This window comes from Aythya ferina (genome assembly GCF_964211825.1).
Source record: "Aythya ferina genome assembly, chromosome: 4".
Taxonomy (NCBI): Eukaryota; Metazoa; Chordata; class Aves; order Anseriformes; family Anatidae; genus Aythya; species Aythya ferina.
The window spans coordinates 30,516,833-30,542,767 of NC_140300.1; the positions used below are offsets into that span (position 1 = coordinate 30,516,833).

Here is a 25,935-nt window from a genome sequence, read left to right on the forward strand (position 1 = left end):
GTGCGGAACTTCCTGTGCTCCGTTTTGTGACCATTGCCCCTACTCCTGTCCCCACAAACCACTGAAAGGAAGTTGGCCAAATCCCTGTCTCCCACACTTCAGGTATTTCTAAACATTAATAAGATCACCTCTCAGACTTCTTTTCTCAAGGCCAAGCAGCCCCGTGATGCTAAGTCCACGTCTTCCTCATGGTAAATTTCCAAAGAAACAAGGGCAGCATAGTGGGGCAACAATTCAGTGGAAGCTACAGATCATATTCACAGAGACTTGGTCTTCTGTCTTTTCCTGATTTGCTTTATGGGTGATTTCAGGTGAGCTGTTCTTTGGCTCCATCCATTTACATGCCCTGCTGATGTCAACAGCATTTCAGTGTTGGAGGGGCTTTGTGGAGCAACTGGACCAGCGCATGGGGTGGACAAAGGCTCACAGGTGTTTTTTTGGGACATGCTGATTCTGGTCTGTAACTTTTTTTTTTTTTAAAGCAAGTTAGATGAAAATCAACATATTTCAAGCATTTATCTGTGGGTGTGTTTTGAAACACGATCACTCCCTCTCCACCCAACCTGAGTCGAGGGAATCATGTTTAGGCTTGTGTCAGCACTCAGAGTCTCAGCGCAACTACAGTAATGCGTTCCCAGCTGGAGTTCACTGACAAGTCAGGCAGAGATGTGCCTTAGGAGTTGGAACTGCCAGCAGAATTGGTATGTTAATACCAAATGTGGGTATAACCAAGCAGATACTCTGCTGTCAATGGCCCCATGTGGATTTCATCAGTTTAGTGAGAAAAGCCTGTTCAAAAAAAAAACAACATGCCTGCCAGTGGGGTTTTGAAATCTGCAATAACAATGTGTGTTGGCACAGGGAAGGAAGAGACCTGCAGCGGGGCAGGTATGCAGCTTTCATTACCGGCATACCTGTTTTTCCCAGCAGTCGGTTATGTGGATTTGGTACATGTGTGTGAGAAAACAACGTCATCCCTAAAGTAGGATCCATCTTAGGCTCATGGCGCAGGCTGCTTTGGCTGGGAGGTGCTGGTCCCTCTGTCTGCCTTCATTGCTTCCCGCACACTTGAATGCACAGAGACTGCTCATCTCTACTTCCCCCTGAGCACAAGTTTTCTCAATGCCAAACAGCAGCCCTATCTTCCTCTGAGACAGTGTGTAATGAGTACCCTTTCCCTGCTTTGTCTCCTTGCTTTATTTCACATTCTTAGTGCAAGTAACTCAAACTGAATCCTTATAATTGAGAATAAGTTGTGGAGAAACAACCTCTGATAACCCCATGATCTTTTTGACTTTCAAACATGTAACTACTGTTTTCATGGATTCAGTTACAGAATGACTCAATGTGCTATGTGCTTGCCCATTATGAGAAATCTTGCTCCTTCAAGGAGTTCACCAAACAAGGGCAAAGGCTGCAAGATGGAAGTTAGAGGAGAGGGAAAAATAAATGGGATGTTGGACAAGTTACAGCAAGCTAGTCCTGGTTTCTAAGAGATTGAAAAATGGACAGGGCAGGGTTCTTGCATGCACATCTAGAGTGTTTCCTACTCGAGTGATGTACCACAGCGCCTGTATGGAATTAACTGCTGTAAATTGAGTGTCAATGTACTTAAAAACAAATGCCATGGTAGCTTGAAGGACAAATCAACATCAGTCCTTAATGAATTCTAAAGGGGAAACAAATTAATAAAATAAAATCTTTGTCCACTTTATCAAGTTCCACCTAATTGCTAGACACTAACAAAGGTTAAATTTTCTTCTTAGAATATAGATGTTTGCTGAGGAATGAAGAAAAGACAGCTGGAAGAAGGATAAAAGCAAGTGAGCTGTTTTGTTTACTGTAGTATTAGGCTATTCTTTGTACTTCTATTTTATTGTTTGTGCACTTTTTCTGTAGTTGCCTAGCATTGGCTAGTGTATGAGGTTACAAAACAAACAGCTGGAATTATACTTGTGAACATGGCTGAGCTCTCCAGTCCAGCAGGCAGTGGGGGAAGACAGGAACTTTGAGATGTGCTGCCTGGTTTAATCATTGTAAGCTTGGCTGGGCAAAGGCAGCTTTGCTTGTTACTAGGATAGCAATCAGAAACAAAAAACAGTATAACAGAAACTAGCCTGTGCGTTGATACTAGCTAAGACACCAGAGCCATCAGTCTTCATTTTTCCAAGTACAAACGGTTCACAGGAGGTCAAGGAATAATTTGTCTTAAAAATCAGGCTGCATGTTTGTCTGCCTTATTGCAGACTTGAAACTTTCAACTTTCCATCAATGAAAAGCAGCCACTTGTTCAAGCTATTGTGGAAGTAAATGAAACAAAGTCATGGAGTTATTGGATAAGGATGGTTCAAGCTCACCCTCTTTGAAAAATAAATCCTTCAATACTGATTTTTACTCCATAAATCATCAAGTCAAGAGCGTATTTCCCTCAGGTTTCTGCAGCGATAATATAATTCTATATGCCAGCTGGAGGGGGGGGGGTAAGCTTAAATGATAATGCTAAGCTGAGTCTGCCACCTTAACTCTGTTCTTTTGTCCATTACTGTACCTTGAAAAATATATTATTTTTCATCTAAAATATATTGGGCAATTCTAGATATGCTGTGTATTCCGTACTTCAAAGAATATCAAGCCATTCTTTATGCGCTTCATCCATGACAGGCAAACTTGCATCCTGCTTTAACGATGCCTCACGTTTTTCCAGAGACAAAGCATGTTCAGGGAAGAACTGCAGAGCACAGCTGAGCAGAAGATGGATGCTGCTATCAGATCAGGGTATTATGTTGTTTGCTTTCCAGGGTGGCACTTAATGGAGCCTGTTTTTTTGTTTTGTTTTTTTTTTTGCATCTTAGGCTTTTGCTCTAAGATGACAATTTAAAGACCATTTGCTTCTTAACTCTACCTTACATGCTCAGTTCTCCCTTTCCAACCCCCGCCCCCCAAGGGACACACAAAGGGTGGGATGATAGTGTGCCTTGGGGTGGGTGGGTGTAGTATGTGCTCTGGCCCCTGGAGTGTGGAGGGCTCCCAAGGTTCCCTTAGTTTCTCAATTACGTTGCTGTTTATTCTCTGGGTGCCTTTCAGAACACCCACACGTAGCACTTGTGGGTAGAAATATTTCAATTTTTGTAGATATGTACAATCAGCTGAGCTACTGGAGCATAAGCTGCAGCCTGGAAAGGGCATAAGCTGCCTCTGTAGGGTATGCTTGCCCTCCTCTCTGTACCTAAATGACACCAGTGCGTACAAACACTAGTTTGGTGCTGTATTTGCATTGTAGGGTGAAACTTGTCAAACACTTCTTCCTGTGCTCTTTTTTTTTTTTTTTTTTGGTGGGAGAGAAAATACTATAAGGCTTGTCAGATGGGCCACAGGCATTTTTATTTTGAACAGCAAAACCACATTGGTGGGTTCATTTGTCTGTGACTTAGGCAACTTGGCTCACAGCGCAGATGAGCAATGGTTTTATTTGATAATGGATTGTAGCTTTGAACCTCCGATGTTTTTACAAAGAAAAAGGGTATGAGCTGCAACTGTCCTCAATGGCTTCTTGTCACACAGGTTTCTAATTGTATGCTGGTGTTGACTTCTAACTGCCTCAAACGTGCGTATTTTCAGCATGGATATGGAAATGTTTAGGTTGATGACTTGCTGTTCTGTGTTCTCCCCTTTGTTGAAAAGCTGACTTCATATCACTGGACAAGTTGCCTGTAAGAACCTCAGTAGTATTCTATTACACAGGAGTTAAATAGCACTAAAAGGAAAAAAATAAATAAAAAAATCTCTGCATTGCTGTCTAACATGCAGAAAACATCCCACTTCTTTCACTTGGCCTTCATGAATGAGCTCTGCAGGCATAAAGATTGCCTCACATTTTTGTAAAACTCTCTAAGAAGCGTAGCATGAAGCTGTGACTTTTGTCACATGGGTGTGAAAACTATAATGCACTTCTGTTGTAGGCATGTATGTGCTTTCAGTATCAAGCCTATGTTAAAGCAATCTAGGCTGTGTTCTTTGTAACGCATGTCCCAAACCACTTTCCTATATGAAAGCACTTGGTACACAAATGGATGCTGAAATGATCTCATCAGCAGTTAAGGCTGACTGAAGTCCAACTAGAGATTTAAGGACCCAATCTAAGGAATAATTTATTTTCCTACATTTCCTGTTAGAAAACAGGAACTTTTGCATTGCAATGTAAGAAATGCTCCATAGGACAATGTTTTCAATTGCCCTTTTTGCTTTGGCAACACCTCCCTTAAAATCTTAAACCTTTCCCAGATTCTTTTAAGAGGCCGGTGGATGTTCTCAAACTGTTTGTATCTAGGCTGATAGGCTGGTGATTCAACCATGAGCTTCCCACAGCCCAAATCGTAAATGAGTCTGGATTTGGTCACCCACAAGGCGGCTGCTGCTGCTGTCTTTTGTAATGTTACTTCACCAGAGATATGCAAGTACTGATGCAGCTGTCAGTAAGCATCCCGTCTTTTTTTCTCTTGGTTACAGTGAGAATTAAAGGACTTGTAGAAAATTCTGCTTTTGTAGGGTGCAGCTTGTGTTTTATGTTTACGTATATTTGTGCTTTCTGTATGTATTATTGTTATTAACTGCTAAGTGAGGTGTCTGGCTCCACAAGGTGAGGAGGGCTTGAAAAATTTGGAAACTGAACTGACTGAATGAAGCACAACTGCCTCTTTCATTTCTCAGACTGTATGTAATGCAACAAACCTTGAAAAACAAGAATCAATTCCCTCAGTAGAAGATATCCCCCCTGCAGGTTTTGGTTTTAAATAGGTCATTTCTGAAAAATGTTTACATCTCATTATTTCTAGCACACAGATGTGTTCAGAAGATAGATGAGCTTAGGTGAGTATTATAATATAGTTGTGTGAGAGAAAATGGAACTGGCAGTGACTCCTGTGGACTTGGAAAGTGAACCATATCAGAAGCCAACAGGGAGGAAGTGAACAACATATATGGAGGGAACAAGGACTTTTTCAGTTATCTAAAATGAAGCACAAATGCTGACAGTGCTCAATAATGATTAATATATCAAGCTGCTTGAGGTAATTGGGACTTCTCTTGTAGTCAGAACAGATGTCTCCTTTGAATATATCTAAGCTCTTAATCTCCATACCCTTAGTGGCAGAGTTCTACAGGTTAGTCTAGTATTATATATACATAATATTCATGAAGTTAAGTATCTCTGTTGTATATAAGTTGTTCCACATTCAGTTTAAACTGTCTGGTTTTTGCTTTGACTACCCTCTTAGTTTTGGAATATAAATACAGAGCATTTGACTTAATATTCTCAAGTTATTCATTGTTTTACAGACCGAGACCAGGGTCATAGTCCTGTCAACATTGCAGAGTCTAATCTTTCTCAAATTTATTTGCATGGAGATTTCTGTGGTTTCTTACAGAGATGTTAACGTTAGTAAAGGCAGCTGCCAGTGATGTTACTGCTTTAGGTGTGGCACTTTACTTTCTGCATACTTGAGTTCAATATAGGGCGGGATACCTACAAATATGAATGCCATGTTGTTCTCTGGGTATACCTGCTGCTCACAGGGAACTGGGGAAATGTTCTCTTCAATCACAGGTGAAGTGTTTGAGCAATTTTAAATAAAGACTTTCCCTCAGTTGCTTTTAATTAAAACAACTTAGAAACTGCTAGAGCACTGTACATGCTGCAGTGAATTTAATTAGGCTCACATCTAAACCAGTGCTGCTACATGGGAGTGACTGAGTCCCCAAAAATCTATCACTACAGGCAGTGGCAAATGTTTGAAAAAGGTGGCCTGTATTAAGTGACAAGTGTCTAACACTGTGGGATGTTATAGTCAAACCTGGTCTTGGCAAAGTGCACAGCTGGGCTGTACCCAGAAGCAAGCTACTGACCAAGCATGAGTCAAGAGTTGTCTTGTTTCCGTGGGATAAATCACTGTGCCACACCTGGATCCCTTCTCGCTCAACCAGCCCTCAGTGCTGATGGTTGAAAGACAGTGTGTGCATTCAGGAGCACTGTCAACACTGAATCCTGTTTCCACTGCATTCCCACTTGCATTGATGAGAAGAATTCTCCAGTGGAAGTCACTTCTGCTGCTGGGATTACCAGCTTCAGTGCAGAGGGCAGAACATTCCCTTTGTCCTAGCTGGATTATGTAATTACAGATGATGGTGATGAATGTTATAGGCTAGCTGGTCTCTTTGATCCCCCATTTTCATGAATGGGGAGAAGTTAATAGTCTATCGCTGTGGACAAGATTCTCTAGAGAGAACCCGATGCAGGAGGTTTGGAATAGTGAAAACAGACTCCTCCAATGCAAAGTAGCTTTAGATAAGTTTGCCTGTAAGATTTAAGGAACAAAAATAAATGCAGACTGAAGTGTTTGACCTGTGCTTGGTCTGCTTGAGGGTCTGGAGGTGAGTAGGAATCATTCATGAGTGATGAATCACTTGCTGCTGGAGAGCCAAACGCCAGTAGCTGAAACCTAGAGTGCTCATGGCTTCTTGTTTCTTTCTACTCTTGTCAGCAGTAACTGTTTATGTGGGCAGTGCCTGGTCTTTGTTCATGGCTCGTTAGATTGCTTTTACTCATCTCCTCTCAAGGACGCTGCAAGTCTTAATTCACTGCGCTTTGTAAAGATTAAAAGCAGTACTATTATTCAGTGACACTCCAATTAAACGGTAATGACTAGGTGTAGTTATTTCCTAAAGACTAATAAAAGGCTGGAAATAAGTGAAGGGCCAAGATCCTGCAGATTTTTTTTTTGCTATTTTGAGCAGGGTAAGAAATGAAGGAAAAATGCAGAAGGGATTTTTTTAATGGATTACACCATTTTATTGGCATTGGAAAACCAATGCATGCCCTGAAAAGAATGTATATCCTGAAAGCAAGTCAGATTGTTTCAATCATTTTTCAAGTTGCTAGCCAGCTTAAAAAGTGAACTTGAAACACATTTTTATGCTTTTGCTCAGTTGAGCTCACACTCTCCCTCCAAACGCATTCTGTCACTAATTGTCATTTACGGGCCTATGTTTTATTTGTCGTACAACTTATTTTCCCTTTTGTGGCTAAAGCTCTTGTTTTCATGTTTCTTGGAAAGCCAACCTATACAGCTTTACTTGAAATCAAACAAAAACTTGAGTAGCTTTCTCAACTAATACAGAGAAGTCAAAATCTGCAGGCCCCTCCAAACAGGAATAGAGGAACACAAGAATAAATGAAAGCAGCTGGTGCACTGCAGCCTGGAACCACTGGTTCTTAACTTGCCATGCTTTTGTCAGGCACCGCAACAGATTGGATAAAGCTAATGTTTCCTTGTCCTGAATGCAAGAATACGTAGAACTACAGAGTTGAGAAGAATCTATTTAGGTCTCTACCACTATGAATTAAGGAGCAAGTTGAGTTTAACCTGTTCTGAACTGACAGCTATTTACCTTTTAAGAAATAAAAATTCAAGCTTTAAGTCCAACAACTTCTTTTAATAGGTGTACTATGTTGGGATTTGTCTCCTATTGTTTCCCCTATCCTTTTAAAAAGGAAGCCTTTGCCACTGTGTATTTCTCGTTTTATTTTTACTAAAGTCGCCCACAGAAGCTATGGCTGCCACATCCCTGGGTGTATTTAAGGCCAGGCTGGATGGGCTTTGGGCAGCCTGGTCAGGTGGGTTGGAACTGGGTGAGCTTTAAGGGCTCTTACAACTCAAACCATTCTAGGATTCTAAGACAACTTTTTGAACACTTTGTCTTCCTAGTAGTAAACATAAAGACAAGTTGATCAACTTCAGCATTTTCACCTTGGAAAATTAACTGTCCCTTACTTTTGCATAAGGATATGACTTGTTTAACCTTTACTCAGAGGTCATCTTTTATGAACTTATCTTACCTACTGCACTTCTCTGAGCTCTAAAGTGTCCTACAGCATAGTACCCGAAATGGGATGTGGTACCTTAGCAGATCGATCACCTTGGTGTCCTACAGATGTAATTTATTTTAATATATGCTGAACTGAACACTACTTTTGTTTATCTGTTGCTAACATCTGTTCCAGCTGAGCTGCTGTAGCCCTCAGACCCTTTTTGCTTCTTTGTCACTTTGTCAGATTGTTTAATTTTGTACTTAATTCTTTGTGTACTTAATGTATTTGAAAATATTGAATTTTATCTGTGTGTTTTCAGACCATTTCTCAAGAGCTCTCTGATTCTGATTTCTCCCCTCCAGATGACTTGCAGCTCCTTGCAAGTATTGAGCAAAACATCCAGACAGTCTGGAAGTGTACACGCTTCTGCTATGCAGACAATTAAAAGTAATCTCAAATAAAATCCATTCCAGGGGAGGCTACTGCAGTGCCTCAGTTCAGTCAAACAGGCAATGGTAGCCTTACCATGAGTTCTTTCACATTTATATAATCCTTTAAAATTTCTATATCAGATGTTAAGATCACTTCCTCACTAAGCTGCTCATCATTCTACTGCATGAGAATATTTCACTTACTCTCTAATACCATGCCTTTTAGAAGTCATAGGGTCTCTTGTACTCTTTTACTTCTTGAATTCATATCCTGAGTTCTTCCTTCCTGGGTTCTGAGTACCAAGGATTTTTTTTCCTCCCTTGAAGTTGACACGACTAAGTAAAGAAGCATTTTTAGCATAATGATCAGTGTTATTTCTGCAGTTCTCTACTTTGTGAAAAATACATGGGGCATAAAAGTGCATTGAATGCTTCACAGAACAAACAGAAAAGCAAAACCTCTATCTGCAAGTAGGGTAAAAAGGGAGTTGGAACTACTTTTCACACCTCAAGGGCTGTAGCTTTTCCCAAGACTTCTTACTGCTGCAAGGTTGCATAAAACACACTGGATGCATATAAGAGAAACTTGGTCTTTATCTTAAAGGCTGCAAAAGTAAGATACTAAAGGAAGGATGGATATTATCTGGTTTTTCTTGGAAATGAGAATGAAATAAAATAACCTATGGATGGGCTGGGGACAAGTTTATGTACAAAAGGTTAACTATGTACCTAAGAATGCAGAAAGTGAGCAGAAATGTTCTCTTATCCAACAAAGCAGGAGTCAGCCTCCAGGATCCTGAGCATCAGGAAACATGTAGAAGGCCATTCTTTTCCAGAAAGGAAACAGATTATTATTAATGTGAGACAATTAACCAGGTCAAGATGCAAGCAATGCTGAGCCCATTATAACCTCATCACATCTCTTCCTCTAGCATTGCTATTTGAGTCTTTGTTTTCCCTGCTTTCTCTTGCTGTTTTGAAACAACCAAGAGTTGTCGCATCAGCAAGCGATGTGTAGTTTATTTGGTCCAAATATATTACAAGTGACCAAATCTCACACTGCATTCAGTAACTCTTGACCTTGCTGACGGTGAGTTTTGCATCAGATGTGACCAAAGCTGAACTTGGCAATTTTACCCTGTAGAAGATCACAGATCTGTACTTGCTCTCTCCCGAGTTTGTTTCCATTTAAACATGAGCAATCGGTAGCTTGTTTCTTTTCTACAACTCCTTTTTGTTCAGTTCCTGATTAGAACAGATGATAGACTGAAACAGGAAAATATGTCTCTAGTCACCAGCTCAACATAACGCTTGTAGAGCTACTCCTGTCTTGAAAAAATGAGACTTGAGACAAAGCGCTTGCTCTCAAGCTTGCATGTTTTCCCACTGCAGCAAGCGATTTGATTCTCTCATTTTTTTCCAAGTCAACATGTCATACCAAAGTTTTTATGTTGTATCTATAATTAAACAAATGTTAAGCTTCTCCCTACTGCTTCTGCCTCACTACTGCTTCTGCCTCAGATGTGTAGGTGGGACATGACTTGGTCCTAGAAAAAAAATGCAAACCCAAAGCCAAACCAGTTGTGCTTTTAGCTCATTTTAACCTTTCTGTCCTGTTTTAGTAACTGTCTCTAAAACAGATTGCATCAGGGTCAGCAGTTTGAAACTGAGAAATGGTGTTTATTAAGATGGGAAGATTGTATAGCTACTTCTGTGTAAAATGTTTCTCAGGGCTCCCACAAGACTAGAAGGATAACAGATATGCAACAAGGAGGAGATGTGTGCGTAAGAATCAAGTGCTTGTTAGGAGAACCTCTCTGGTGGTGCTTTGTTGAGACTAAAATAGTACAAAACAGAATAACCCTCATATGCCTGAATAAGAGGAAAAAAAATAATACTGCAGTAATGACTGAACAGTTGGGCACCCGTATTGCAAAGATGTGGACCCAGGTGTTTCAAATGAAAGTGGAGAATAATCAGTGATTTTTTGGTAGTTTTCATATAAAAAGAATAAATTTCTAGAATTATTTTCTTCAATTTCTACCATTCACCTCAGGTAATTAACATTTAAAGAGCTTGTCCAGAAACAGCAGGAGGTTTCCAAAAAAACATTTACACAAAGAAATATTTCCATTTGTCTTTTTCCTTAACTACGTTAAGGGACATTCGACATTTTTACAGGAAGCTCTTCACTTCTCGAGAGATTGAGTTAAAACAAATTTATGTATTGCACAGAGGGAACAGTTGAGAGTAGGGAGAGGTGTACGGAGAGACATGTAAGAAATACGAATGAAGGTAAAAAGCATTTGACCCATTCAGGAGTTGAAAGAGAATTAAATCATCACTTCTTAAACTCTAAGCTTGATATTAGCATGTGTACAATATCTGATGTTTCACTCTCAAACAGTTCTCAGCTAGTGCTTTAACCCCTAAATCTTCAAAGCATTTTGCAGCAGTCAATAATTGCTATCCTAATTTTATTGATGGGATTTTTTTTATATTGAGGTGCAGCCGTGTACTTAAGGCTGTCTAACAGCCAAGAGTCAGGAGCAGGACCCAGATTTCAAGCACTCTGAAAGACAGCTATGGATATATTACCTGAGACAAGCTATGACTTACTTTGACTCTGAAAATACGGTTTGTTTTATTAAAAAAAAAAAAAAAAAAAAAAAAAGGCAGAAAACTTAAGGTTTGCTTTTGTGCAAATAACTGAGAGAAGTTGGAAGATGAATATTTTGAGCTGAATAAAGGTAATATGTAGAATAGTTGACACCGTTAATGTGCTATTACACCATTACTGAAAAAAAAACTTAGAAAGCATCTGTATTTTAGACCCCAGGCAAAAAAAAAAAAAAAAAGGGCAAGACCTACTGATATTGACAACATTGAGAAAGACATACACATCATTCGACTGGGACTTGTTTTCTTCCCTGTTTATATGTAGTGAAAATTTACTATCAATTCCACACTCATAAAAAGCAGAAACTTGCTTTCATTCTTTGTTTTTGATAATGAAAGCCTAATATTTGAGCCTGAGTATTTCCTACGATTTCATGATTCATAAAGGTTTAATAAAGAACCATTTTATAGCAAAAAAAAAAAAAAAAAAAAAAAAATGGTAACTGATATCCTAGTTGTGATCCAGGCTCTGCACTAAGATCCTCCCTCTCCTATCAACCTCTTTAGTTGACCTCTCCTCACTTGAGGAGATTTGTGATTTTCTGTTTGTTGCCCCCAGATTTTTCTTCAGACCACTTACTGCTCTGCCTTCTATCCAGAAGTTAACTCTGCTAGTATATACTTCGAATGTTTTAAATTGTTTTTTTCTTTTTTGCATTAGTGCAAAGGGTTTCGCATACCGTCAGTGTGTCAAGCTGTTGCACTACAGAAGTTTGTTCTAAGGCACTCCTTCCAGATGTGGAAGAGTGAACTGTACCTGAAACAAGGGGAGGTTTCAAACAGCAAGGGCAAAGTTTACTTCGGGTTTCGTACTTTGAGTGAAAGATTTCTTGAAAGGTTTTCTCTTCCTTTCTTGATATTTATATAGCTTCTGGAAATAACAAAAGGCAATTCTGCTCAGGTGAGAAATTAAAGTCGGAGAACCTGTTCGCATGTTCAAAATCACCACTTGTTTACCAACTTGCAGGGTTGGGCCTGTTTTTAAAAAGTGGCAAGTCAATATAATCTTTATTATTCACTTTCACTGACTTAACCTAAATAAAAGGTAATCCTTAGCATGAAAACTCTTCACAGCAAGCTGGTGCTTTATAGAAAAAGACCACTTTGGTGCCAAGTTTCCCTTTACGCAGGCTGTGGAACATCAGAAGCTATCTGTGCTATGGCTCTTTGAGATTACTCACAAGAGACCAGCCAGTTCTGTGGCCATCCATGCATTAATCACCAGAACTCCGTGTGCAATAGCGATAGGCTTATTTGCCAGCTATGCCTAAGTAGTTGACCTCTACATCCTCTAGTATGTGAAGACAGAGCTTAGTAACACTAATCCCTGCATAATGACTGTGCTCGTTTGTCCAGCCTATAAATAACTCGAGCAATAATTTAATCTCTTACCTTAAAAAGAGCAAATCTTGGTGCTGGGGACTTCCTAAACAAACAAACAAACAAAAAAAGTAACCAGTTAACCCAAAAGCCAATCCTACCCTGTCAGAGCACCTGTTCGAAAATGCATTATATTAACTTGAGAACAAGCAAAGTTGTATTCATCACTGGCATTAACCTTAAGTGCTTTAAACTCAGCTTTGATTTTTTTTTTCAAAGACATTTTTTTTTTCCAAGACAATTAAAAGCGTATTTCTAAGGAGCACAGGCATGTATCACTGTAAGAATGTCCTCATTAACAAAATGCTGATGATCATGCCTTTCTCCTCACAGTACTCAGTTTCTTTCATCTACAGTCAAAATACCTTTTACATGTAAGGAAAATTGTGAATTAGAGTCTGTACATGCTGCTGAAAACTTGATCTCCAATAATTGAAAGAATGGGAATGACTGAAGGAAGGGGACTACTAATGCAAATAGCTGTCTCTGTACTTTCATGGTATGGCAAGTTGTCACTTCAATAGAGAAATATTCTCATTTTGTTACCAGCCTAATGTACAGCAATATGATTAAGCCAAAACTAATTTGATTACTGAAATATTTTCCCAAAGATTTTAAGCTTCTGGCTTCTCAAAGAGGTTTTATAGAACTGATGGCTACAATTGAAGTTCATCCAAAAACCTTGACATTCACTGAGAAAGGCTGCGATTTTGAATTCCCATTATAGATGCCAAAAATGTGGCTTCATTCATTCATGAGAGATGGATGTGAGGTCCCATATCAGGTTTGTTTTTATTGCATGATTTCAGTCTCTACGTGAAAAAAAGATGCAGGAATACCTCATTAGCATTTACCCAGGGGGACTACCAAAGGAAAACAGGCTTGTAACAAAGTTACCCTTTTAATTACTCTTATTTGACTGTTAATTTGCTCTCATTTGATCTTGTTTGGTTCCTATTTTGGATGAGTAGAATCACTGTTTCAGTACGAGAAGGGGATGTTTGGCATTTCAGAGAATTTGAAATTTGGTTTCTGTCTCAATTTGTATTGGAAATTTGTGGTGAGGTATTTGGAAACGTGGGGTGTTTCCCATGTACGGGTCTTCGGGGAACTGTGACAAATACTGCCTTAAACTGCTGTACGTTACACGTAGTAGTATAGTGGTGAAAACATAGCTTATAGCCAACGATGCTGAGGTGGCTCTGCAGTCTTTGCAACCGAGTTGCCACACCTGGGAGACAGTCTGTGGAAAATGGAGCTTCTTCTGGTACTAAACTGTTTGGTGTGTTTCTTTATTTTAAAAATACAGCTTTTTGGAGCGCTTCACTGGTGAAAGGCTGCTTGAGCTGATACCTTCCCACCTTTCCCTTATCAGTGTCTGCAGGGAAGGTGTCGAAGGACCTGTATTTCACAGCAGGAAACTGAGAGCTCACCTTTTCCTGTCTGGATCCCCCTTTTCACTGTTTCCTGTCAGTCACTGCACCTCGCTGTGGGTGGAAGCCCAACAGAGGCATTTTACCCTTTCTGCCTCCTTTTTTTCTCACGTAACTCCCTCACAGGCAGCAGAATACAGCCGGGGGAGAGTAGTGAGCCAAGCGGTGCCCTTAGCAGGGCGCTCCGAGCCGCTTTTATTTCCCCCCCCGTGGTTCTTCGGGAGGGGGGGGGGAACAGCGCAATCACCTCAGGCGCCGCAGCGACCGTTAACGGCCGGCGCGAGGCGGCGAGCGCGCGACGCCCCTCACCCCGCCCCCTCCCCGCCGCACGTGCCCGCGGCGGGCGGGCCGCGCACCTCACTTCCGGCCGCCCGCCGGAGGAGGGAGGGACGGGTCGGGTGGAACGGGGAGGGAGGGGCGGCCGGCGCATGCGCGGTGGCGCCGCGCACCGGCGGGGCGGCTGCTGGCGGCGCTCGCGGGACCCCCCCCCCCCCGCGCACCTCCCTCCCCTCCCTCCCTCCCCGCCCGGTCCCGTCCCGGTCCCCGCGGGGGCGGGGCCGCCCCCCCCCTGCCGCAGCCGCCGGGCAGCGGCCGCTCCGCTCCGTGCCTGCCGGGGGCTCCCGGCGCCGCTCGCCATGAAGAAGTTCTCCCGCATGCCCAAGGCGGAGGGCGGCAGCGGCGGCGGCGGAGGAGGAGGAGGCGGTGGCGGCGGTGGAGGCTGCGGGGCGGCGGGCGGCGGCTCGGCGGGCGGCGGCGGCGGCGGGGGCAGCGGGGCCGCCCTGGGGAAGGTGTTCGCCGTGGGGCGCTACCAGGTCACGGCCGAGGAGCTGCTGGCAGAGGGTAACGGCGGGGACACGGGGACGGGACCCCGGGGGGCGCCGTTTAGGGGTTGGGGTGGTGGAAGCGTGTGGAGGGCGTTTGGCAGCCCCGAAAGAGACAAAATGATCATGATAATTAAGAATTAATAATCAATAGTGAATAATCAACCCCTCGCCGGTAGGTTTTCAGCAGGGTCAGGCATCAGCTGGCAGCGCCAGCAGCTCGTGGTTGCTCCCAAGCAGGGTCTGGGGGGGTGGCAGCCCCCTGAGCCCCCCACCCAGCTCGCCTGCACGGCCGCCGGCCTGGCCGTGGGTCCTGACACGCTGCCGGTGGCTGTAGGTGCTGCTGGCACCACGGCTCGTGTCCCAGGGCAGCAGGCTCCAGGCTGGTCCCAGGCGCTGGGGAGGTGCTGGGCTCCGCAGCCCCGCTGCCCCGGGTGCTGGGGATGGTGCTGGCGGTGTCCCCAGGATGAGGTTTTAACAACTGCGTGCTGGTAGCGTGAGTGTTGGAAGTAGAAGATGTGGTGGCGGGAGGTAGGTTATTGCTGCCGTCCTGAGAAAGTTTTAGTACGGCGGAGTTGGTGTTTAACACTTAGGCTAAGTACAGTGTTCTGCACCTGACTTATCAATGTGAGGTTAGGGCATTGCCTCCCGTGGCCGTGGTTGCCCCAAAAGACAAGAGGAGTCGTTCCTGGGAGTTGCTTTGGAGTCACCACAGCCTCACAGAAAGTGCTTCCTCTGCACAGGGCTGCTTGCAGCGCAGAGGCTTCTTAAAAAGAAAAAAAAAAAAAAAAAAAAGGAAATGAGGTCCTGAACAAATTGAGGAGGCACACACACAGAAACCAGAAAAATAGCACAGTGCTTTGTTCAGTTCACCGTCTCATTAAAACTTTTCTCGTGAAATGCTGTTTGAGGAGTTGTAGATTCCTATTTTTCCAATCCTACAGATTGCAGCGACAAATTCATAGCCCTTAACAGGCACGAGGGCAGGGGGAGGATGTGTTTAAGTAGTTGAGTGTTGTGCAAATTTGCGTTCTTTCTTAATAGACAGAAATAGCAAGTTTTTTTACAGCTTTCATGTGATGCCTTAAGTGCAGATGACTAGGACTAGAAGTGATAAGAGTCGGGACAGCGTAAATCTGTTGCATCTAGAGAAAAGTCTTCAAAGCCAACGCCAGAGCTATTTGGCAGTAGGGAGGACCCTATAAAGCTTTAGAAGAGAATGAAACAACAGGTGGCCTACTGACAAGGTTAAGGAAGCAGGGCAGAAGCAAGGGAGCTGCTGCATCCCATGTGGTGGCCGGGGAGGGGCTGGGTTAGGTTAACTGCGTGTGTGTGGAGCACGGGTGCGCCTGCTGAGGAGGTGCCCGTGACAAAGCTCTGGTCCGGCTCTGCTGCTCCCAACCTGTCGCAAGAGCTGGTGGATGGAGAAGTTTCCTTGTGTCTAGGAATTACTTCCTGACAGGCTGTTTTTCCCTCGATGGGGTAACAATTAATAGTAAGTGCTCGTTTGTTAGTGGTGTTGTACGGTAATATTAACATCTAGTATTAAGAATTAACACTCTTTATAAATTCTCTGCTTTATAATCCCCCCGCCTTGAGGGGAGGGAGCAATGACTTTTTTTTTTCCTAATCCCTGTGCATATAAAGTGTTGGTTTTATTCTGCTGAAACCCAGTTTTACTGAGCTGCTTAGCCTTGCCAGGTAGCTCCAGTTATTCAGTGCTGATGAAATACCATTTACAAGTTACTTTAAGAGGCTCAGAGTGGAGTTTTAGGTCGTGTAACAAGAAGCTGGTAATAAGTTAATGAATGTAACCAACTTAACAACTAGCCTGTTTCAGAAACAGATGGATAAGGCTCGGTTAGCAGTGGTATGGCATAGACAGGCTTTTTTACTAGCTGTTAGGACTAATAGCATATGCCTGTCAGGTTCAAAGTGTTCCCCCCCCCCTTCTAAACTTTACATCTGAATTGTCTTAGAAAGCTAGGTCTTGGCTTTGCAAGTGCCGAAGGCTTCCTATAACTAGAGCAAGTTGCAGCAGCGATGCCAAAAGGCTCAAGTCATAACTACATCCATTGTTAGGCTGCACTAATGAATCTTTGGTAGATTTCCTGTGTTGATACGGATGCTGCCCTTGAAACACTTCTCTAGCCTTTGACAGTATCGTTTTTATTGCAGTGCTTAAAGGCCAAGCTACGTCACGTTATAACATAATGCTTTTGCATATATAATGGACGTAGTACTATCTAAAGCAGCTGTAAACTTGGGTAGTAAAGTAGGTATAAAGGTTGAAGTGCTGCGGTTAGAAGGCTCTTAGATTGTTTTTTTCTGTGTTAAACAAAGCTGGTTTTTGATGGGTTCTTATCTTTCATACCCCGAGGCTCGGTGTGTTGTTGGATGGGGGTGTTTGTTTCTGAGGTTTGTTATTCAGAGATGAGGAAAAACAATACATTTGGGTTAAGCTTTGATGGACGAAATGAGTTGCTATCTATCCATTTCAAAGGGTGAGACAGAAGCAGCGAGGGGACGGTGGGACTGTGAAGAACGAAGGATCCAGGCAGAGCGAAGGCCTTCTTTATATCTGTTTTGTTGTACGAGGGTTTGTGCAGTGAAGCAGAAGTTTGGAAAATTAAATCTGACACAAATATGGTGAAGTCTGTCTCTCTGAAGTTACGGATGATGTCCTGGGGACACTAAAGTTAGTTGTGGTAGCTCTAATACTGAAAAAGGCTTTCTAGCTCAGTAATTGCAGCAGACTGGATGTGAAAATTATGAAATGTCCTTTTAAATCCATCTTAAAAAACAAATGCAAAATAGTGTATGTTGTGAAGAGTGAAAAGGAAAGTAACAGCAAGCAATAAGCTGCCGGGCAGCCAAACTTGGCCACAACTGTGCTTGCACTCCCATTCTTCAAAGGGAAAGGGGAGAAAATACGATGGAAAGGGCTCAAGGGTTGAGATAAGGACAGGGAGATCACTCAGCAATTACTGTCACAGCCAAAACAGACTCAGCATAGGGAGATTAATGTAATTTACTGCTGGTTACTAGCAGTAGGAGGACTAAAAGCAAACTAAAAACACCTTCTCCCATCCGCTGTCTTCCACCTCCTCCCCCCGAGCCGCGCAGGGGAAGGGGGGCTCTGTGTTCAGTCCTCCGTCGTTGTTCCTCTCTGCCGCTCCCTCACGGTCCTTCTCTGCCCCTGCTCCCCGTGGGGTCCCTCCCAAACTGAGCCTGGGGGGCTGCCCACAGGAACTGCTTCAGGAACTGCTCCCACACAGCTCCGTACCACAGGGTCCACCCCCCAGGAGCAAACTGCTCCAGCACGGGATCCCCCCAGACCCCCTGCTCCACCAGGGGCCTCTCCACAGGCCTCAGGGGAACTTCTGCTCCATGCCTGGAGCTCCTCTGCGCTGGCCTTGGTGTCAGCAGGGCAGCTTCTCTCGCGTTTCCCACCCCTCTCTCCCAGCTGCTGTGGCACAGCAGTTTTATTTTTCCCCTTTATTCAATCTGCTCTCCCAGAGGCCCAGCCAGCGTCGCTCTGGCCAGCAGCGGGTCCCCTTTGGAGCCGGCTGGAGCTGGCTCTGCTCTGACATGAGGCAGCTGCTGGGCTCTGCTCACAGAAGGCACCCCCGTGGCCCCTCACCACCATCAAAACCTTGCTGTGTAAACCCCATACACTTGCCAAAGTGTTTTTAGTTTACGGAAGGAGGAGGAGAAGTTGTGGCTTTACACGAGGGTAAACCTACTTCACTGTTTGCATTGACTTAAACAGAAATTTATTATTGAACTGCATTAAACTAATTTTCCTGGAGACTGTAAGTGTTGGCATTGGAAGGTATTTTTAAACTACAGTTCAGTTCTGTTATTGTCTCGATATCTTGGTAGGTCTTAGAGGTGCTTACACTGAGTAAATAAAGCCTTTTTCAGGTTTGAGCTTGTCTTTGTCCGTCAGAGTTAGCAGGCAAAGGAAGGCATGGTAAGTGTGTGGAAATTCAGTATGTTGGTGTGTTTTACTGAGTGCAGATAAAGCAAGCAAAGTTACTTTTGGTGTTAAAAAATAAAAATTAAAAAAAAAGGAGGGGAAAGGGGGTCCATGGGGTAAAGAGGTGCCCAAGGCTGTACCTGTGATGTGCAATAGAGTCCAAACCTGTAGTCCTGAACAGTGCTGGCTGGCATAGTTTGAAAGCTCTTGTATTGGCATAGAAAGATGCTCGCCATCCTGCTTCCATTGCATTTCTTATCTAGAATGGATTAGTGCAATCATGAGATGTGTGATTTTTCTTAAAAGAAAAAAAAAAGGAATGAAAAAAACAACAAAAAACCTTCTGTTTAGCTTTTTTTTCCTCTTTCTGTAGTATAGCTCATAAACTGTCATTTAGTGTCTCACGTGTCTTGAACTGGTATTTCAAGCACCACAGTTTCAATGTCTTTTTCAGGCTGGTGGTTCTCCTACTGTCCAGGACAATTAATAGCACGTGTGGACTCTTTCCGATTTCTTAATTAAGATATATTTAGCCCAACAGAGAAATGGGGCAATTTAATGTCAGGCAGTAGCCCGTTTTCCCTTTAGGCATGAAGCATTTGTCCCTTTGGAAGTATTCCACCAAAGCAGCAGGAACAGCCTCTCCTTGTTCGTTAAGCTAGAAGCCCTGCTAGAAGCAGAAATATTAGTGACTGAGGTAGAAGAAGGTAGGCAGTGGCACGTACAGCTGCTTCCACAGGTACCCAGGCTGGTGGGGAAGTGGTGGGCATCATTGTGGTGTTTGGGAAGAGCGGTAGGCTGCCCTCCAGCTCTTATATGCCTTGATCCTTTGGGCAGGAGAAGTTATATGTGCTGTATCAGCGCCCTTCTGCTGTAACTTTCTGTATTTCCTTTGCCTTATGGTATGTGGGAAGAAGAGGAGAAGCAGTTACTCTGTTTTTTGTTTTTCTGGCTGATAAAACGGTGAGTGTGGAGCTGTATTTTTGTGCTTTTGGAGTGCCTGTGAGTGCTATCTCACAGGGAGCTTCTGTGTTTGAGTGACATTATATCTGGGACCAGACAGGCTGGGGAAAAAGTATCTCAAATGGGTAAGTGTTTGTATTACACAGAGTGTTTGCTTCAGTTATTTAATATGATGGTTAAAGCATTGATTTCTCTGAAGAGGCATCTCTATTTAGAGAGGACGAGTGAAAAGCTCAAGTATCCCTCCATGAAACTGGAAACTCATTCTCCTTTCTTATATAATCCTTCTCACGCTGCAATCTCTTGGAGTCATTACTGATAAACTCCTGAAGGAATGAGCGTGCAAGCTGAACCATCCTGTTTAAACTGAACATGTGGTCCTTGCAAGTACTTGATGGCATAGGTTATTTAGTTGGTCTTTTATTTTTATATTGTCCTGGCCAAGTACTAAGACTTTTTTTTTTTTTTTAACTGCAAATGTCATTTATTGGAATGTTTGTTTGTTTGTTTTTCCCAAATAGTTTGTCTAAGGAAGAAGGGGAATCTTGAGATTCGACTGGCATCGCAGTGGTGGTGAAGTTTGAATTGCCTAATGCCCAGAGAGGAGGCATTCTAAGTTCTTCAAAATTGGTTCCCAAATTAGGATCGTCTTTAAAGTTTATCTGTCTTATGTGTATTAGCAATAGCACTTGAATTAGTAATCTGAATAGACAAACTTTCTAATGTGCCCTTTTGATTTTTTTCTCGCCCTTCTGTTTTGTTAAGCCCTATTTCACTTACCCTGATTTTTTAGGTTTTTATAGTAAGATGTTGGGCATGTGCAGTTCAGGAAGTTGCTGTAAATTCTTAAGTGTCCTGATGTACAGCAAGCACTGCCTTCACTCTTGGGAAGATTTGGCTTGTTTGTTCTTGTTTCTTCTGAAGAGGCAAACAGGAGAAGTGCCCTTGCAATGAATCTGTTAACTGGAGTGCTTGAAAGTGATTAAAAGCAGTGTGGACCAAATTCTTGACTCTGAGATCCTGATTCTGCAGCATGGAAGATGATTTGTGTGGCAGGTGTTGTGAAGGCAGCTGTGGCAGTGTCACTTCTCTCATGACTGTGTGACATGGCAATCTCATGTGCTGCAAGCTGAAACTGTAATTACTGGTTTTCTTCATTTGCTCAGTGTTTGTGTAGCTTGTGAATTGCCACTCCTTGCAGTAACTATTTTATTTTCCGTAGGAACCCAGTTCAGTTGTTCAGATACATTTCCAGACAGCCTTCCAGCTCATAATCTAACTTGTGGAGTTGGAGCTGGGATCGGTCACGTTGACTTTTCAGAGTATAATATCACTGAATCTATGTTCACACATCATCTTAAAGGTCATACCTGTTACTCATTCTGTCTCAAACACAGTTCTGCTTTGCTAATATTTGAGTAGCAGAAATGGTTTGTTTAAGTTCAGAAGGTATAAAGGGGGGAAAAAGCAGTATGAAGACTTGAAAGGGTCCGACTAATTTTTGCTGAGAGCATAGAAAAAACATGTACAGAGCTCTGACACAGTCCCAGTAACAAGCATGGCTGCCGTATTTCCAGTGTAGCAGGTGGTGAGATGCTGAGTGAGGTTTTGATCTCTAATGAAAGATTGGGAAGCTGTGCTTTAGTGCTTGGTGTTTTTTTTTTCTCAGTCTTTTCAAGCCTACTGCAGGCAGATAACAATCTGAAACAAGAGCATTGTTTTGCCTTTTACAGTTTGTAGCTGTATTCTCTGTAGTAAGAGAGGCCAAACCAGGAATTAGTTTGGATGTTGGTTGTGATCCTTGTCTTGCATCGACGTGCAGGTAAAAATACTGTTTCACATAACATAGTGCACAAAGTAATGCTTTAACAAGCTTTGGTCGCACTGTCAGGTAGCTAGTGTACTGACTGAACTTGCTGGGTACTGCAGGAGAAGAGCCGTGCGTTTGCAGTGTTCAGCCCCTGCTGTGGCTCGTCTGCCCCCCAGAGCTGTCACGTGCCTCTTGTACAGAGATGCAGAAATTCGCACAACTGGTTAAGAAATGTGTGTAGCCTGACAAAGGGATCTGTTGTGCAGCCCAGAGCCAGTTCAGCATTCACCAACACGTGGTCTAACACTCTTCTTGTTGTCAAGTTACTGCTCTTTGAATCCCTTAAGGATACTCATTCCAGCACTGTGCTGTATGTGGACATGCAGCGTTATGCCTGTACTGGCGGCAAATAATTGTTCCTTTTTCTTTTAGAAGGACGTTATCAGTTTAACTTTTGGGGGCCCAGAAGCAGTTAAATACTGAGCAAGTCCTTTGGAATCTGGTAGTTCTGAGCTCAGTTGTTGGGACAGCAGCCAAGAGTCAGATTGTCGTACAGGAAGAGCAACTTGGTTTGGAGCAGCATCGTGTTAATACGAGGCACGGTCTCAAGCTGTCTTTCCTTTGCCAGACTTTGACAAGAGAGATCAAACGCGTGTGCCTTCTAATTGCTTCTTACCCGGCGTATGTGTTTTGATAAAACATGTTAATGGTGCAGTAGTCATAACGGGGGGTGCGTGTGCAGGTTTTGATTTTTGCTGTTTATCTCCTGCACACCCTTAAAGGGTGAAGCAGCATGCAGTAACAGAAGATACATTGGCTTTATCGATTAAAGACTTGGCCTGGCTTTAAAAGAATCTGAGCATGATCTTATTTTGGGTATGCATTTTTTGTTGATTCTCTGAAGGTTTTTTTTTGTTTTGTTTTAGATGTCAGTATTTTGTATGTCAACGTAGAAAATGAAAGCTTTGCTAGCTAATAAAAGTAGAATTAGTTTCCAGATGGGTGTTAACCCCAAACTAGTGATTCTGGGAAGGGTATGTTTATTTCTGTCACAGGTTTTTGTCGCTGTAATATCAGAACAGTCAGTCATTAGCTAGAATGTTACCCATAGGGAGGTATTTGTACAGTTTTCCTGTGTGGAGAGCACAAGTAAATGCCAGAGATGGGACTTGGTCTCAGCCTAGCAGCTCAGTGGGTCTCCCTTTCCTTTAGCATGAAGAACGTGAACATGCTTTAATATATACAGATGTTAATGGTGTGGACTTTGATATCTTTCTGGCTGTAGATGTTTATTTGTTTTAGCTGTGAATGTGTGCAAACATAATGTCAGGTGAACGTCTTGTGCTCTGCTAAATTAATTACACTTTGGGCTGACAGGAACAAGGTTTGATAAAATCGTTTAGGTATTTCTTGTCTCTCGTTCTACAAGCATTGTTTTTAAGTCCTCGTTCTTGAAACTGTTTGATTTCTTAACCTTAGGCTATATTTATTTTCTTGTAGCTCTGTTCTGCCTCCATAATACTACAGGTAAGTAGGCTACCACAGCAGAAAGAGCTGCAGTTTGTGAGGAGTGCTAAGTGACACTATGAATGCGTCGCACCTGCCAAAATACCAAGTGCAAGTGTGTCAGATTGCAGGTGGCTCCAGGAAACAAAATAGATTTTGCAATGGGGACTCACCAGGACGGTAGGCCCGGTCAGTCACCTCGTCTTAACTGGTTTGCTTAGGATGCTGTCTTTTTCCTCAGAAAATGCTGACATCTGTTTTGGAATGGAGGTTTCTTCTCAGGTGTTTTTATGGGTTTAGCTTAGAAGCTGTTAATGTAGTAGAAGAACAGCTGCTTCCTGAAATATTTGGAATACTTGCCCTTTTCCAGTACCGTAAGCTGGAAGTCTGAGGCTGTTTTCCATATCCCAGTGATATTAAACAGCAGTTTGCGTCCTCTCTAGCATGATTTTTTTTTTCTGCAGTAGATGTGTATTTGTCCTGGATTTTCCTCTCTGGCCTAAGACGTTATGCAGTGAGATCCCTGTTCTCTTGAAGTGCTAGGTTCTGTTTTTTCTCATCATCATTGTCTAGCTGCTGACAAGGAAGGAGGATGAATTCCTCATCTGCTTTCCTGACTGTCTTGTGAATGGATTTCAGTCTCCCGAGTGTTTGTCTGCTGGTTACGAAGGTGGTAACCTTTCCCTTCATCTCCTCTGATGCTTCCCTTGCTCACAGTTCTCTAGGTCGGTTATTTTTTACTTCTAGATATGGCTGGAAAGCTAGCTGTTTTAGCCTTGATTCTTGTTCTGTCCGCACTGCTACTCCTGATGCAAATGGTGAAAACACTGAAGAAATGATTATGTAGAATCTTGTGAGAGTCAAAACCTTCTGTCCTTTTTTTTGGTCTGTCTCTTTCTGAGGTGTCAAAGCTGGTATTGATCTGAAGAACATCACATCCCCTTAGGGAAAGTCATCACCCTGCAGATGGGGAAACGAAAGAAGATGGAGAGACTTGCCCAGGGGTGAAAACAAGTCTGTACAAGAGCTGAGGGCAGGGTTTGGAACTTCCCAGCTCCGTGAGGGGTTCTTCCTCATTGCTTCTGTAACACGTTAATACACCTCGAGTGCCGTATACAGAATGATGAAGGCAACTGTGATGTTCTAGGACTTCAGGAGCTTTTATTCCAAATGATACAAATGTTGGTCTTCCTTCTAAACTTGCAGATTACTTTCTTTAATGGATGGATTTGTTCATGTGCTGCCTTGAAACTTTAATACACAAGCCCTGAAGAGATGTGTACTTAGAGGATTGGTCTGATTCTTGGTTTAATTCTTGTACTTGACTCATTTCACCTTTTCTCGTTGTTTTTACTGGTTGTTTGGACTGTGATTTCTGTCTGTGAATCTTGTCTAATGAACCATTCTTGCAGCATTTTGCTGCATTTCATATAAGAAAGAATAGTTCCAGAAGTCAATGATAAATAAGGCAAGTTCATATGGTTTTGCAATTCCTTCAGGTTGAAAAACTGCATCTGACGTTATTTACAAAGACAGTTGCTAAACCACTTTAGTTTTTGGATAGTTACAAAAAGACTTGCATGACACTACATTAAATGTGTGTTTCTTTGGAGAGACAAGCTATGGACAGATGAAACTTGGATCTCGTCTTAATGTAACTGCTAAATGCACACAAGGTTGGCCTGTGCTATTTGAGTTTGGACAGAGCCAAGTGCTCATTTGGATGGCGGTGATGTAAACACAGGAGAAGGCCATTTCTTAGTGTTGTGGTTTTGAACTTTGTGTCTCACAGTAAAAAATAGATCATTAAAGAATATAAGGCACTGAATTATCTCAGTGACGCAATTGTGTAGGGGCCTGACTTGATTGTAACTTGTATTGTGTGAGAAAAATACAACTGTGAATGACTTTCATCATGGCTGTGCTGGACATGGGACCTGTTCTGTGCATGATATGCAGAAAATCAAGCTTTCTTAGAAAAAAAAAAAAAATCTAATTTCATCCTCTGGAGCCCTGTTGTCTTCATATAGCTCAGTAGCTTAGTCTGTGTCTGTAGAAGAGACCTTCAGTTCAGTTTAGATGAGCTGTCGCTTGGCTTCATAAGAATTCATGACACAGCAGGGAGATCATTAATTTTTCTCTGAATGAGACATCCAGAGGTTCATTAAACCTCAGAAGGCAGAAGAATTTATATGATTATGGCAGTTGTAAAAACCAACAAACAAAACCCAAATAGCCATACAAAAGCTCAACAAAACAAAAACACTTGCGTTGCATCTGCTTTGGTGAAGGTCCATGAATCTTGGTTTAAATTTGCAGTATTACCTTCCCAAAAGCTTAGTGCTTTCTTCGGATGTGCCCGGGTTGTCTCCATCAGCCTGATTTACTCCCTTGTTTTCACTTATTGTGCTGTTAAACTGATACTGGATTATAGAGCTGCATTTGTAAGAGGACATTACGTTGAAGGACATGTTTGGGTGTAGACAGTGGATTGGTCGTAGAGTTTCCATCTTTAGGAACTAACCCAAAGCATGCAAGCTTCCAGGCTGGGCTGTTTAATGAATAACTGCCTTGTTCAGAGTTACTGCTGTTGACTGACTGTCCCTTGAAACACAGGAGGTAAATGAGAGATGTTAAAAGCTTTTGATAATTTTGTCTCTGGTGGTCAGAACTCAGCCATAGTAGCATAGACGGTTTAAAACGATGCAGCTGCTCCTACTATCTGGGAGTTTCAGTGCCTCTTCCTAAATCATCAAATGTCACGGCGTGGGGTTGGGAAGTATTGTTGCAGAACGATCCCCAAGCATAAAAGTGGTGTAAAAGACTTCAGATAGCAGTGTCAATAACGAGATGTTTTGTACACAAATTAGGGTGTTCAAAGATATATAGCACGTACCGGATAGAGCTTGAAGAACTGCCTGCCCTGTGCAGGTGACAAGGAAAAGCATTACCCAAAGTACCTCGGAATTGCATTTCTTGGCATAAGCATCCCAAATCCCAGGCAGTGTGCTGTCAAGGAACTTTGTTGGTCCCCTGTCCTCATAATCCAATGATGTCTGTGTCCAC

General features: G+C 42.7%; 1 protein-coding gene across 2 annotated transcripts in view; it reads left to right on the plus strand.

Annotated features, from left to right (window-relative positions):
• The first annotated feature begins 14,356 nt into the window (after positions 1 to 14,356).
• BMP2K (BMP2 inducible kinase) overlaps positions 14,357 to 25,935 on the plus strand; it is a 64,037-nt gene continuing 52,458 nt past the window's right edge. Inside the window, exon 1 of one of the 2 annotated variants that reach the window (XM_084516548.1) lies at positions 14,357 to 14,627. In XM_084516548.1, coding sequence (XP_084372674.1) covers positions 14,423 to 14,627 — 205 coding nt within the window. In that variant the 5' untranslated portion in view covers positions 14,357 to 14,422. The remainder of the gene's footprint in view (positions 14,628 to 25,935) is intronic. The other variant, XM_084516547.1, reaches the window with a different exon arrangement.